This window comes from Neomonachus schauinslandi, chromosome 1 (assembly GCF_002201575.2).
Source record: "Neomonachus schauinslandi chromosome 1, ASM220157v2, whole genome shotgun sequence".
In the NCBI taxonomy this organism is placed as follows: Eukaryota; Metazoa; Chordata; class Mammalia; order Carnivora; family Phocidae; genus Neomonachus; species Neomonachus schauinslandi.
In genome coordinates, this window is record NC_058403.1 from 189,880,935 (window position 1) to 189,894,845 (window position 13,911).

General features: G+C 47.6%; 2 protein-coding genes across 2 annotated transcripts in view; one reads left to right on the forward strand and one right to left on the reverse strand.

Annotated features, from left to right (window-relative positions):
• The first annotated feature begins 2,268 nt into the window (after positions 1-2,268).
• ARHGEF3 (Rho guanine nucleotide exchange factor 3) overlaps positions 2,269-13,911 on the forward strand; it is a 296,174-nt gene continuing 284,531 nt past the window's right edge. The window contains exon 1 of the mRNA XM_021695012.1: positions 2,269-2,322. The gene's annotated coding sequence lies outside the window, so the exon portion shown is untranslated. The remainder of the gene's footprint in view (positions 2,323-13,911) is intronic.
• SPATA12 (spermatogenesis associated 12) lies at positions 6,293-7,023 on the reverse strand. Its single transcript, XM_021695248.2, is given in 5 exon segments — positions 6,293-6,541; positions 6,543-6,649; positions 6,652-6,715; positions 6,717-6,780; positions 6,782-7,023. Coding segments are annotated over 5 exon segments (726 nt in total).

The following is a 13,911-nucleotide window of genomic DNA, read 5'->3' on the forward strand; positions in this document are numbered from 1 at the left end:
CGAGGCCTCTCTAGTCTTGTTCTTCCCCACCTGTTCCTCTCCATAGACTCCCGCAGAAGTGGGCCCTGTGCTCTCCCATCTCTGGGCTTCTGCATCGCCTGTTCTCCCCCACCCCCTGGCTGGTTTCCCTGCCTGGTCAGGGCTCAGCTGAGGCCCACTTCCCACGGGAAGTCTCTCTGCCTGAATCAGGGCCAGTGCCTCCCCAGGTGTATCTCTCTCCACATCCTGCTCCCTAGCTGCCCGGTGAGGGGTCTGACTGTTCCTGCATCAGCTGTGAGCTGCACGGGGTCAGGGACTGTGTGTCTTACGGAGATTCACGACTGTTCCCCGGAGCCCAGCACAGTGTATAGCACGTAGCAGATGCTCAAATCGTTGTTAAATGGAATCTCATGGAAACAGAACTTTTATCTCTGGCAATGCTGCCTGGATAGAACACCAGGTGTTGACTTGTGGGTCTGAAGCCCCTGCTGAGCTCTGGGTTCAGGGGGGGGAGTGGAAGTTCTTTATTATTACTTAATATTATTTAATATTAATACTTAACATAGCTGGTAGGCATAGGGATCTTCTCTAGTGTGGAGGGGGTAGGAGAGAGGCCAGCAAAGGAGGTTTTGGGGAAAAGGCTGAGGACTAGGGGTCTGGATATAGGTTTTGCTCTCAGAAATGGAGTACTGCATAGGGTATGTGTTCCTTGAACAAGAAATGTGTGGGTCATGAGGCCCTGGGTTTGAGGTCAAGGAGTCCCCTTCAAGTTGTAGTGGAATGAAGTTGCAGCTGTTGAAATGAAAGTTGGTTTGCTCAAGATGCTTCGTTTCTGGCCCAAAAGGCAGGATGCAGGCCAGGAAGAGGCCACCCAGAACTAGGAGGCGTGTGCCTGCAACAAGACACAGGGGTTGCAATGAAGAGTCTCAGCTTTGTCAGATCAGTTCTGAACACCTCCTGCCAGTCACGGGCTGGGAGGTCTGCTTCCCAGAGGCTGCTGTCAGGACAGGTGCCTCCCAAGGAGCCCTCAACAGCCCCCTCTTCCTGTGGTGGTTAGAGACTGAGGAGGTCCCCTCAGGCTGCTCTTGCCACTTACTGGAGGGTCAGCCCGGCAGGAGCCATAATTCTTGGGCTGATTATCTTTCCTCTGACCTCGGGGCCGGCTTCACTTTTCCAGGCTTCAGTTTCTTCATCTGGGAAGTGTGCCCGCAAAACTCCTACACCTCACAAGGCTGTTGGGAGTGTTAAAAATAGATCAAACACTTAAAACGCACACCCAGGGGTGCCCGGGTGGCTGTCGGTTTAGCGTCTACCTTTGGCTGAGATCATGATCTCAGGGTCCTAGATGGAGCTCCGGGTAGGGCTCCCTGCTCAGCGGGAAGTGTGCTTCTCTCTCTCTTTCAAATAAATAAATAAATAAATAAAATCTTAAAAAAAAAAAAAAATAAACGCACATCTGACACTATGAAAGCAACTATTAATGAATTTTCCATTTTTACTATCACGGTTTATACTTTCATAAGAGCCAGACAGTGTACGGCATTCTTTATTTCTGGTTGTATGAGGTCCTGAGGACCGTAAGCGTTTATTTGTTGAATGAATGAAAATAGTCTTATTTGGATTCGCATGTTTCTTTCCGCATGATGACCCAGGCCACTGGCGGCGGCTGCTTTCTCAGGCTGCGCGTATGGTCACAAACCCGCGATTCCTGAGGCTTTTCTGCGCGCGCGGGGATTCGCACAGCTCGCGTCTCGTCCTCATTTTCACCCCCACCGTCCAGGAAAGCGAGGCTTGGGCAAGTCCCGACGCGCGGCAGGTCAGCCTAGGGCGGGGCGAGGCTTCACGCACAGGCTCTGGCCCTCGCCCGCCAGGGCGGCCCCTGCGTCGCCCGTCCCCTCCTGCTCCGATACTCGTCCCGCGGGCCTACCCCAGGGGGTCCGCAGCTCCTTCGCCGCGAGAGCGGGGGCCGGGCTGCGCACCCCTTCTCCGACCCGGTAAATTCTCTCCGCCAGAGTCTGGATTAGGTAACAGGGGATGCCCCGCGGCCCGGATCCTCTCCTCCGTCCTCCCTTCCTAGTCTTCCCAGGGACCCCGGCGGGGCGTGCGGAGGGGGAGTGCCGAGCAGCGGCCGGGCGTGACTGCGTCCGGGTCTCGGGCCACCAGGCACAGGCGCCAGCGGGGGTCCCCCGCCCGCCTCACGCCCACGTGGCCGGCCCGGCCTCCCCGCCCCCGGCCCCGCCCCCGCCCCGCCCGGGGGAGCCGCCCCCGCAGCAGCCGCCGCCACGGCCGTCGCCGCGGTGCGCTCTCCAGCCCGGCCGGGCCGAGCCAGCGCTGCGCGCCGAGGTGAGTGAGGGAGGCTGGCCGGGAACCCCGCCCCTCCACGAGACCCTCCCCGGCTGGACGCCCCCGCTAGACGCCCTGGGGCCCGGCACTTTCCGGGGCTGGCTTCTCCCCTGCCTTAACCTACTACCCCGAGCTGGACCCCTACCCCCCACCTCCGGGTCGCCTCCGCCCGTCCCGGTGCCCGAAGCGGGCTCTGCGCGCTCTCCGGCCCCGGGCACTCGGAGCGCACTTGGGCGCTTGGGCGCCACGCAGGTGGGCAGTGCCACCACCGCTCGCGCCTGAGACCCTGACTTTGGTCCCTGGGAGCTCTTAAGCGAAAGTTCCCGGAGCCACTTCCGGGGAGGAAGGCGCCACCTGTCCTCTCCCTCGGTGTCTTCTCCAGCCTTGGTGGGGCGCCCGCAGGTCAGCGTCGCGTCGGGAGCTGCTGGTAGTGGCTCGCAGGGCTGCCGGTCATTTCGCTGCGAGGAGCCGGGCTTTGAGCGCGCAGGGCGGCGGCCGTGGTTCCGGGCCCGCCCGGGGCCCTTGTGCTGGCGGCTGCATCTTTTAAATTGCGCGGCCAGAGGATCTTGAGATAGAGGCGAGGGAGGCGGACACGAGGGGGTTGGGGTGAATCTCGGTGCCTCAAAGCCAGAGACCGGTGAGCATTTTCTGAGTGTGGAAGTTGACCGAGCCGGGTGGAAATGGGTTCCTTTGGGCATTGGGAAGAGCAGCGCTTGCGCTGTCAGCCTCCTCATGGACTGGAACGTTGCTGAAACAGAGCGACTTGTTCCCAGAGGACTCTTTCTCCATTTAATGCCCGAACCAGACTTGCTTCCAGCACTGGGCAGAGATGTGAGAACTGCCAAACAGTAGTTGTACTGGATGCACCGGCAGAAACTTATTTTAAAGCATTTCATTTGCAACACAAGGTATAACTGCGTTCTTTCTTGGCTGGGGTGTGGAAGAGGAGAGCTTTTCTATGAATTTGTGTTAGCTGTATAGTCTCAGGCAAGTTACTTCACCCATCTCTGCCTCAGTTTTCTCAACTGTAAAATGGGGGTGATAATAGTACAAATCCTAAAGGGTTGTGTAAGGTTAAAGTTCTTAAAATTGTGCCTGATACAGGCTAAGTTTTACTTATGTTAGTTGTTCTTGTTATTTTTTATTGCTGACATCTGTCTAACAGGGCATCCGCATGTCTAACTCCCCAGTGAGGTGGGTATGGGCAGGCTCTTACTCCTTCATTGGCTGAGAACCCAAATTATTCACACAGTGGTGTCCCCTTCAGCGCTGAAACACTTGGGCTTTGCGGTAATGTTTCCTGTGGTTAAGCAGCCTTTTGCAAAATGTATCTCAGAATATGAGATTAGAGATGACCTTTGTCAAGGACACTGCTGGGAAATGGGGGTCTCAAACCTCTGGAAGCTCTAGGGTGTGACTGGATATTTGCCTCACTGAGGGGGAGTGGATAAAGTTCCACTTGAATTCCTTCAGGCCTTGGGCCCCCTGATAGGCTGACAACCCTGATCTCTGTGAGTGGGGGAGTGTTGTAAGGGGCCCAAAGACCTGATCTTGTCCCCTCCCCTCCATTCACTCACCTCCAGGAGATTGTCCCCTCCATCAGTGGAGCCTGCATCAGTTTAGCTTCTTTCTTTTCGTGTTAGGCCCACAGACAGGAGTTCTGACTCAGGAGACTCCAGAAATCTCCTGAAGTGTGTATGAGATTGGAAATGTGGATGAGATATGCTTGGAGCACAGGTGTATATTTTTCCAGAGAGTTCCCTTTTCATCATATTCTGCAAAGGGCCTGCACCCCACAAAAGGGGACTCTGAACTGCTAGTGGGGAGATTCTTACCCCTTGTACAGGAGCAGGCCCAAGTTGTCAACATTACCTCTGTCTCCCAGAGGTGAAAGTGCACTCATGATGCTTTGTGCCCTTGCTCAGGGCACACCTTCCAGTGGAAAATTCAGGTCTGCCTTAACTTGAGAAAATCTGATAAAGAAGTCACCTGGAGAAAGGAGAAGGCAAGCTGAGGGAGTAGGGACTCTTGGCCTGTGGTGAGGCCATTAGGATGCCATACAGCGATACATGAAAATTGGAGCTCAGATTGTCAGGAGACTCCTCAGAGGCTTTGCATATGCTCTTCCTTCTGCTGAGCACACTTTTCTGCCACTTCTTCTCAGGTCTGGCATGATCTTTAGCTTGGATGTCTCTTCTGTAGAGAAGATTCTCCTGACCACTCTGTCCAAAGCAGCCTGTCCCCCTATCAGTACCTGTCACATTCTCCTATAGTATTTTATTCATGGAGCTTACCTGAAATGGTCATACTCATGTATCTATTTATGGATTTATTGTCTACATCCACCCAGGAGAATGTAGACTTCAAGAGGGTAGAGGTGTTGCCCTCTTTACCACTGAATTCTGGCCCCTTGCACACAGTAGATGCTCAATAAATGTTCCCTAGTGACAGAATGAATGAGCATCCACTGAGTGAAGTGTGGTGAGCTGAAGAACTTTTTTTTTTCTCCTTAAGTAAGCTCTACGGCCAACATGGGGCTCAGACTCACAACCCTGAGATGAAGAGTTGCATGCTCTACTGACTGAGCCAGCCAGGCGCCCTGGCCCTAGATATATTTTTTAAAAATTCATCCTTGGATGCCTTATCTTAATGGTTTGTACAAATATTGTCTGATTCAGATTACTTTGCACAGGTTGAGCAGGTTGAAACGAGTGAAAATGAAATGCTTTTATATACAATTCTGATTAATTGAGTCAGTTCACATTGCTACATGGGAGATCGCCTGTGTGATGGATGGAATGGGGTCTGCTGTGGAGAAGTTTGGAGATAAGCTTTGCCTTTTTCTTCACTTTAGTGAACATTGTTCATTCAGTTATGAAAATGGGGATACTTTTTCTTAAAAAAAATGAGGAAGATTATAGTTAGTTAGAGTCATATCTCCACATGTGCCTTAGCCCCTTAGCTCAGCCCTGTTACTCCATTTATTCAAGAATCACTTCTGGAGGGAGGGCTCTGACACTGGCCACAGAGCAGTCAAGAAGGCCAGCAGTGTTCCTCCCTTGTGGTGTTTACACCCCAGTGGCAGAGATGGACAATTGACAACTAGATCTGTAATACAGTATCAGAGAGTATGGTCAGTGCAATAAAGAAGCTGAAGCTGGGGAAGGGGATCCCAAGTGACTGCAGTGGAGGCAGCATTGGTTTAGGTCAGGGATGGTTTCTCTGTGGAAGCAGCATTCGAGCACAAACCTCGATGAATGAGGGATGTGGATATCTGAGGGAAGATAGTTCTGTGCATGTGGACCCCAAGGTTGTGGTTGAATTCCTTTTGAGCCCTGGACATGGTCTGTCTCACTGGGGAAGGGGGAGGGGAAGTGAGTCAGTGTGGGCAGAACTTCCCTCACCTGCTCCCCAGATCCTAGCACGTGGCTGGTGTAAGCTCTTGGCACTCTGTGCTCTCATGGTTGACCAGAAGGCTTATGCCTTCCTTTCCAGAGGGACCTGGAGTGATGATGTTTCCTGAAACCGCCACCTGGGCAATGAGTATGAGCCTCGGGGCACTGCTGGAAGTATAACTCTACACATAGTAAGACTTGCTTCACCTCACGTGTCCTGGCCATGGGCCCCCTCCTCTTTTGTGTCATTTGGTTACAAGCCCCTCATCACCTAGAGGAAACCACCTAGAGGAAAGTAGTTACTTAGTGAAGCTTTGATGGAAAAAAAATGAAATGATGAAAATGTATAGGATCATGGGCCGCGAGATGCATGCTTCCCATTCTCTCTGTTGAGTGGTTGATTGGTTGATCATTTGACATTACTTAACAAAGCATAAAAGAGGTATGACAGGGAGGCTTCTTGGAAAAAGTGACATCTAAGAAAAGAAAGGGATGGCTACAAGTCACTTCTATTTAGAAGGTGGGGTGGGATGGAAGGAAGAGAGAACAGCATGTGCAAAGGTCCAGATGAAGAGTTACCAGTTCTCAAGTGATGCCAGATTCTCATCGGTTATAGCTCTGTGTGTGTGTGTGTGTACGTGTGTGTACGCATGCATGGAGTATTCTGGGGAAAAGGAACTGATGTAGCAGCCCTCAGTAGATGCCAGTTGATCTGAATGGCTACACCGTGTGCTACTGGGCTCTGCACTGGCATCCTCATGTATCAGCTAGAACTATCCTATGGCACGGGTCCTCTCAGTATCCCCATCTTTCTGACCAAGGAAAGTGAGGGGGGAAGTGGTGGATAACTTGCCAACTGTGTCTTTCTGGAGCTCTGTTCAGTTGTATCAGGAGAGGTCAAGGGGAGGGGGATCTTCCCAGAAGATTGAGTCAGTGATGTCAAGAGAATCGGGTGCTTTTAACTATGTCCGACAGGCCTTGCTTTGGTGCACAGCCCCTGTGGAATGTGAGCTCTGGGAGTGCAGGGGCTGCCCCCCACCAACCCCTCAGTCCCTGGCACGGGGAGGATTTGTTGGGGGTTAAGTGGATGCTCCAGCGTCGCTGCTGGCCACGGAACAACAAGGCGGGAGGAGGCCATTGCCTTCTTTCCCCGGGTGTCTCCTGACTTTTCCAGGGTGGACCCGAGAGTCAGGGCAGAGCTGGACGTGGGGCCCAGGTCAAAACCGAATGCTCCAAGAAGAGAGGCTGGGGACCTTGGCCAGAGCTGAAGGACAAAGCAGGCAGTTTGGTGCCTTGCCTGGCTCATCTAGCTCAAGACCAAACTAGTTATTTAACAGCCCAAGTTAGTTATTTGTCCCGACACCCGACCTCCACTTCCAGCCAGCATATGATAACTTTGTGGGTCGGGATTTGCTGCTCCTGTGGTTAGAACCCCAAGCCCTGAATTCATCTTCCATTCTGAGCTTAATATTTTCCTGGAAGCTGGGGTGGTGATCCAGTGCGGTGGCTGGCTTTAAGGCAAACTGATGTGTCTGGAGGGGGTAGAAGTGCTGGTTGGGCTCCCGTGTTCCAGTCTCAGCTCCAGCATTGAGTTACTAGTGGAGTGACCTTGGGCAAAGTGCCCAACCTCTCCAAGCCTCAGTTTCCCTTTCTGTGCATGGGGACAGTGCTTGACTGGACCTTATGGGTTTGCTGTGGAGATTAATGCACAGAGAGCATACCCCTCTCACAGCCCCTGTGCAGGAAGGGCTGGCCGTAGTCATCATCTGGTGATCTAAAATGGACACAGGTCACACTGTCACAGTATTGTGCTCAGAAGGGTTTGCTCAAACACACTGGGAGTTCTTCATTCGGATTTGGAGATTTCACCAGGGGCGGGTGCTATGCTTTTTGGAGACGATTGTATTCTGAGCCAAAGCTGGATAATGGAGTTGAGGGCAAGTTTATTGTGAGACAGATGCCAGCTGGGAAATAGCATGAGACTCTTTGCCCACTGTGGTCCACCCTCCTGTCCCACGGTCTCTCCCAGGCCTCTCCCACTACAGTGGGGGCCTCCATGTCCCCATGGTCCTCAGAACCTGGCTGCTTCAGTGGACTGTTTTGGTTCATCTTCCCCACACCCCACCCCAGGTCCCCTGCTGGACCCTCCAATGCAGCTGAACCCAACAGCCCCCCAATGCCCCAGAGGCTTTTCCACCTTCGCAGCTTTGCACCTGCTGTTCCTACTACTTGAAATGCTCTTTTGCTCCTTGCAGAACCTCCCATACTCCCCAACTCCAGTGGCTTCTTCCCTCTTTCCTTCCCTTTTGCCTAGAAAAAGAAATGCTCCTTTGCACAAGAAACCTGGTTATATTCTTCATGTACACAAATGCAAACAAATCAGAAATTGTGGAGTAAAAAATGAACTTCCTCCTCCCGCATCCCTGGCTTGCTTCCAGAGAGAACATTTGTGATCAGTTGACTGTATATTTCTCTTCTGTTTTGATGTACAGGTGTGTGTACCTGTGAATATCTTTAAAAACCAATGGAATGGGCTCATTTTTAGATTTTATTTGTTTGTTTTAGAGAGAGAGAGAGACAGAGAGTGAGAGAGAGGAGGGGCAGGGAGAGGGAGAGGGAGATAATCTCCAGCAGACTCTGCGCTGAATGTGGAGCCCCATGTGGGGCTTGATCTCACGACCCTGAGATCATGACCTAAGTCAAAACCAAGAGTCAAGACGCCCAAACAACTGAGCCACCCAGGCACCTCTAATGGGCTCATTTTATATGTATTGTTCTCCAATGAATTTTTCCTCATTTAGCCATATGTCCAAGAGTGCTTTCTCTGTCTATATGCATCTCCCCTCTTTTTACATCCTCACCTCCCCCAAGGGAGGAGAGTACAAGTTTGTGTGGACGTGTATTTTCAGTTCTCTCGGGTATATACCTGCAGTGGGATTGCAGGTCATATGGTGACTCTATGTTTAACATTTTGGATAACTGCCACACTGTTTTCCAAAGTGGCAGCTCCATTTTGCAATCCCACCAGTAGTGTTTGAGGGTTTTGATGACTCCATATCCTCACCAACGCTTGTTACTGCCCATCTTTTTTTTATTATTGCCATTCTAGTGCATGTGAAGTGGTATCTCATCATGGTTTTGATTTTCATTTCCCTATGGCTAGTGGTGTTGAACATCATTCTTTTTAACTTAATTTTTTTTAGTGCAGTTTTAGTTTTAGTTTTTCTTTTAATAATGAAATTGAGAGGAAAGTACAGAGATTCCCTTTATATTTCCGGCTCCCACACATGCACAGCCTCCCCCATTATCAGCATCACTCACCAGAATGGTATATTTGGTACCAAGGATGAACCTACATGGACACATCATGATCATCTGAGGCCCGTAGTTTGCCTAAGGGTTCACTCTTGGTGTTGTGCCTTCAGTGGGTTTGAACAAATGTATAATGATAGTTATACACACAATGATAATATCATACAGAGTATTTTCACTGCCCTAAGAATCCTCTGTGCTCTACCTATTCATCTCCACCCTCCTGCCCCCCACAACCACTGATCTTTTTACTGTCTCCATAGTTTTGCCTTTTCCAGAATGTCATATAGTTAGGATCATATGGTACATAGCAATTAGTTTCTTTCACTTAGTAACATGCATTTGAAGTTCCTCTGTGTCTTTTCATAGCTTGATAGCTCATTTCTTTTTAGTTCTGAGTAGTATTTCATTGTCTGAATGTACCACAGTTTATCCATTCACCTACTAAAGAACATTTTGGTTGCTTCTAAGTTTTGGCAGTTATGAATAAAGCTGCTATAAACATCCACGTGCAGGTTTTTGTGTGGACATAAGTTTTCAGCTACTTAGGGTAAATACCAAGGAGTGTGATTGCTGGACTGTGTGGTACGAGTATGTTTAGTTTTGTAAGAAACCCACCAAACTGTCTTCCAAAGTGACTGTACCATTTTGCATTCCCACCGGCAACAAATGAGAGAGTTTCTTTTACTTTACATCCTTTTCCAGCATTTGGTATTGTCAGGGTTGTGGATTTTGGCCATACTAATATGCATGGGGTGGTATTCTATTGCTTTAATTTGCATTTCCCTGATGACATATGATGTGGAGAATCTTTTCATATGTTTACTTGTCATCTATGTATCTTCTCTGGTGAGGTGTCTGTTAAGGTCTTTGGCCCATTTCCAATTCAGGTTGTTTGTTTTCCTATTGTTGAGTTTTAAGAGCTCTTTGTATGTTTTGGATAACAGTTCTTTATCACATGTATCTTTTGCAAATATTTTTTCTAGTCTGTGGTTTGTCTTCTAATTCTCTTGGAATTATCTATTGCAGAGCAGAAGTTTTCAATTTTAGTGAAGTCCAGCTTATCAATTATTTCTTTCATAGATTGTGTTTTTGGTGTTATATCTAAAAAGGGCATCACCATACCCTAGATTTTTCCCTATGTTATCTTCTAGGGGTTTTATAGTTTTGCATTTTATATTTAGGTCTCTGATCCATTTTAAGTTAATTTTTGTGAAGGATGTCAGGTCTGTGTTTAGATTCATTATTTTGCATGTGGATATCCAGTTGTTCGAGCCCATTTGTTGAAAAGATTATCTTTGCTCCATTGTTTTGCCTTTGCTCCTTTGTCAGAGATCAGTTGACGACATATATGGGGGTCCATTTCTGGGCTCTCTGTTTTTTCCATTGATCTGTTTGTCGATTATTTTGCTAATACCACACTGTCTTGATTATTGTAGCTTTTACTAAGTCTTGAAGTCTGGTAGCGGCAGTCCTCCAACTTGTTCTTCTTTAACATTGTGTTGGTTGAGTATCTTTTCATGTGCTTGTTGGCCATTTGTATATCTTCTTTGGAGACATGTCTTTTCAGATCTTTTGCCAATTTTTAAAAACTTGGGTTCTTTTTTTCTTTTTTTTTTTTAAGATTTTATTTATTCATTTGAGACACAGAGATACAGAGAGAGAGACAGAGCGTGAGGAGGGGGAGAGGCAGAGGGAGAGGGAGAAGCAGGCTCCCTGCCAAGCCAGGAGCCCGATGCGGGCTCGATCCCAGGACCCTGGGATCATGACCTGAGCCGAAGGCAGACGCTTAACCATCTGGGCCACCCAGGCGCCCCGGGTTCTGTTTTTATTATTGATTTATAATTGTATATTCTAGATTCAGTCCCTTATCAGATACGTGATTTTCAAATATTTCCTCCTATTCTATGGGTTGTCTCTTCATTATCTTGGTTGTATTCTTTGAAGCCCAGGATTTAAGTGTGATGAAGTCCGATTTATCTATTTTTCTTATGTTGCTTGTGCTTTTGGTGTCATACTTAAGACATGTTTGCCTAATCCAAGCTCATGAAGATTTATGCCTTAATTTTCTTCTAAGAGTTTTATAGTTTTTAGTCCTTGAATTTAGGCCTTTGATCCATTTGGGGTTAATTTTTATATGTGGTGTGAGGTAGAGGTACAAACCCATTCTTTTGCATGTGGATATTCTGTTGTCCCAGTTCTATTTGTTGAAAAGACTATTCTTTTCGTTTCAAGACCATTGAATTCTCTTGACAGCCTTGTTGAAAAAAATCAACTAGCCATAATGTGCATGCTTAGTCCCGCCTCTTAATTCTATTGCATTGGTCTATATGTCTATCTTTATGCCATACTCCTGTCTTGATTACTGTAGCTTTGTGGTAACTGTTGAAATCGAGAAGTGTGAGTCTTCTAACTTTGTCCTTTTTCATGATTATTTTGGCTTTTTGGGTCCCCATATGGATTTTAGGGTCAGCTTGTCAATTTTTTGCGAAAAAGGTAGCTGAGATTTTAATATGGGCTGTGTTGAGTTGGAAGGTCAGTGGGGAGTTTTGCTAGCTTAACAATATTAAGTCCAGGTCCCAGTGCATCATTCGTTCATTGGTTGACTGACCCTCAGCATTCCATCTTTCAAGGTGCAAAGACAAAAACCCAGGGACATCCGCATCTTTTTTCTTTGTTGAAGAAAGTGACAAGAATAGTGTAGTGTAATCTAAGTCCGGAGACCTTGGATAAAACATTTAACTCCTGAATGTGTGAAATGGGAGTGCCTCTGGCACGGACTGAGCATTATGGCAGACCTGGTTTCTCTTTATCTGAGGGCGTGATGGTGATCCCTAGAGATCCTCCCATACTTCCCTGCCTCCATGCTTGAGAAACGTGGTGAGAATTGGGGCCCCCCAGAGCCATGGAGGCACCAGGGAGTGGTGGAGGGTATTGGATGAGGCTGCATTTTAACTTGTTTTATTTACTGAGCAGAGGTGGGATTTCATTTAAGGAAAAGGTGCTGCTGCTAAAGCAATTTTTGCCTCCTTCCCCCAAACAGGCATCATGGTTTAAAGAATGGAATAAAAATAAGAAAGGCATGCTATCGCATATGAGAAGATTAGTTTACACCTCTCCCTGCACTTACGCATTCCAGATGTCATGCTTTGGCACAAGTCCACAATTGTAGTCTTAGAGAAGAAGAAATAAAGAAGTGAAGCACCTACGTGTGTGTCAACAGGAATCTGGTTTTCCAAACTGAAGGAACCACCCGGGGAACTACATTGGGAAATGCAAATCCACTCCACCTCAGCGTGCTCTCCGCTGGGGTGACGGGCTCCATTTTAAACAAAATGGTGCTACTGTGTGTGAGAGATTGGAGCTGTTTATCACTGTTGTTCCAAAAGAAGCAATTTAAAAAAGTATTAATTTGGGTAGAGTTTCTAGATTGTTTCTGGAGGGGAAAAAATGATATGCAATGGAAATTATTTTGAGATCGTCAAAACCCAAGTTCCTGTGGTTTAGCAGGTTCCCTTTACCCAATCTGTTAGATCAAGCAGTTCATAGGGATTTTATTTCCATTCTTTATTGAGGGGTGTGTGTGCACGCATGTGCACATGGGAAGTTAGGGGAAAAACACAATGATATAACCCAGGCCCAGAACAAGGAAGCATGTCACGGAGCTGAAGTTCTAGTCTCAGAAGACGCAGCTTAGCTGCCCTTGTGTAACCTCTTTCTATGACACATCTCCCATGGGGGTGCTGGGGATGGTTTCTCTCCAGCATGGCTTTAATTTTACAAAAGCCCTGTGCAGTCTTGCAAACTCAAGTGGTTTTCTCAACAGATCACTCACATTTCATATGTTCTGGGCTGGGCAGGGCCTCACTAATCCTTGGCCAGCATTGTGAGTCAGAAAATATTTAAATGACCGCCGAGGCCTTTGAGGAGAGAGAGTTGGCAAGTGATTTAGGGAGGTGGAGTGACTCTTAAACAGCACTGCAGTAAATGAGTGGCAGAGCTGATACGAGGAGGAGCAACTCTGTTTTATTATGCTAATAAAGTTTTATTATCTTTCCAAATGAGATAATAATGATGATGCTACCAAATGCTATAGAGCACTTCTTATACAGTGGAGTCCGGCCTTTCCTACCTGTGTTTGACTGTAAGAAATAAATCTAGACCATCAGCTGGTGTGTTTGTGTGTGTGAGTGCAAGAGTGCATGCAGGCACGTGCGTATCCAAAACGAAAGTTTGGTGAGAAAACCCTTACCTTATGTACGTTTAATGTCCTCTGACCATTCTTTTCTACATTAGTGAATTTATGCTTTTTTTTTAAAGGATGGCTGTGAGACCCACTAGATTTATTTCATGAATAGGGCAAAACCTACTGTTTGAAAAACACTATGCTAGACAGTTTGCTGTGTGTTTACATGTACTACTTCATTTAATCCTCTCAAAAACCTCAGGGAGGGGGTATTATTATGCCCATTTTTGGGTGGGGAAACAAAGGCACAGAGAGGTAACTTGCCCAGGGTCACACTGTGAGTGAGTAGTGAGCTGGGAATGAACCCTGAAAGGCTAAGACAAGTTCATGGTGTGAACCCAGGTCATGTACCTGTCTCCTGTAACAATTAGGGAAGAAGGTATAATTTACTATCCTTTTTAAATAGAGAATTATTTATTTTTAAAGTAGACTCCACACCCACTGTGGGGCTTGAACTCATGACCCTGAGATCAAGAGTCACACACTCTACCAACTGAGCCAACCTGGTGCTCGTTAGTATCCTAATGAGTTGTTACATATTGAAAAGGTAGCCACAAAATAGATACAAAATTAATACCACTTGTTTGACTTAAAGTTGCATTTAAAAACACATATATCCACTATGATGGCTTTGAT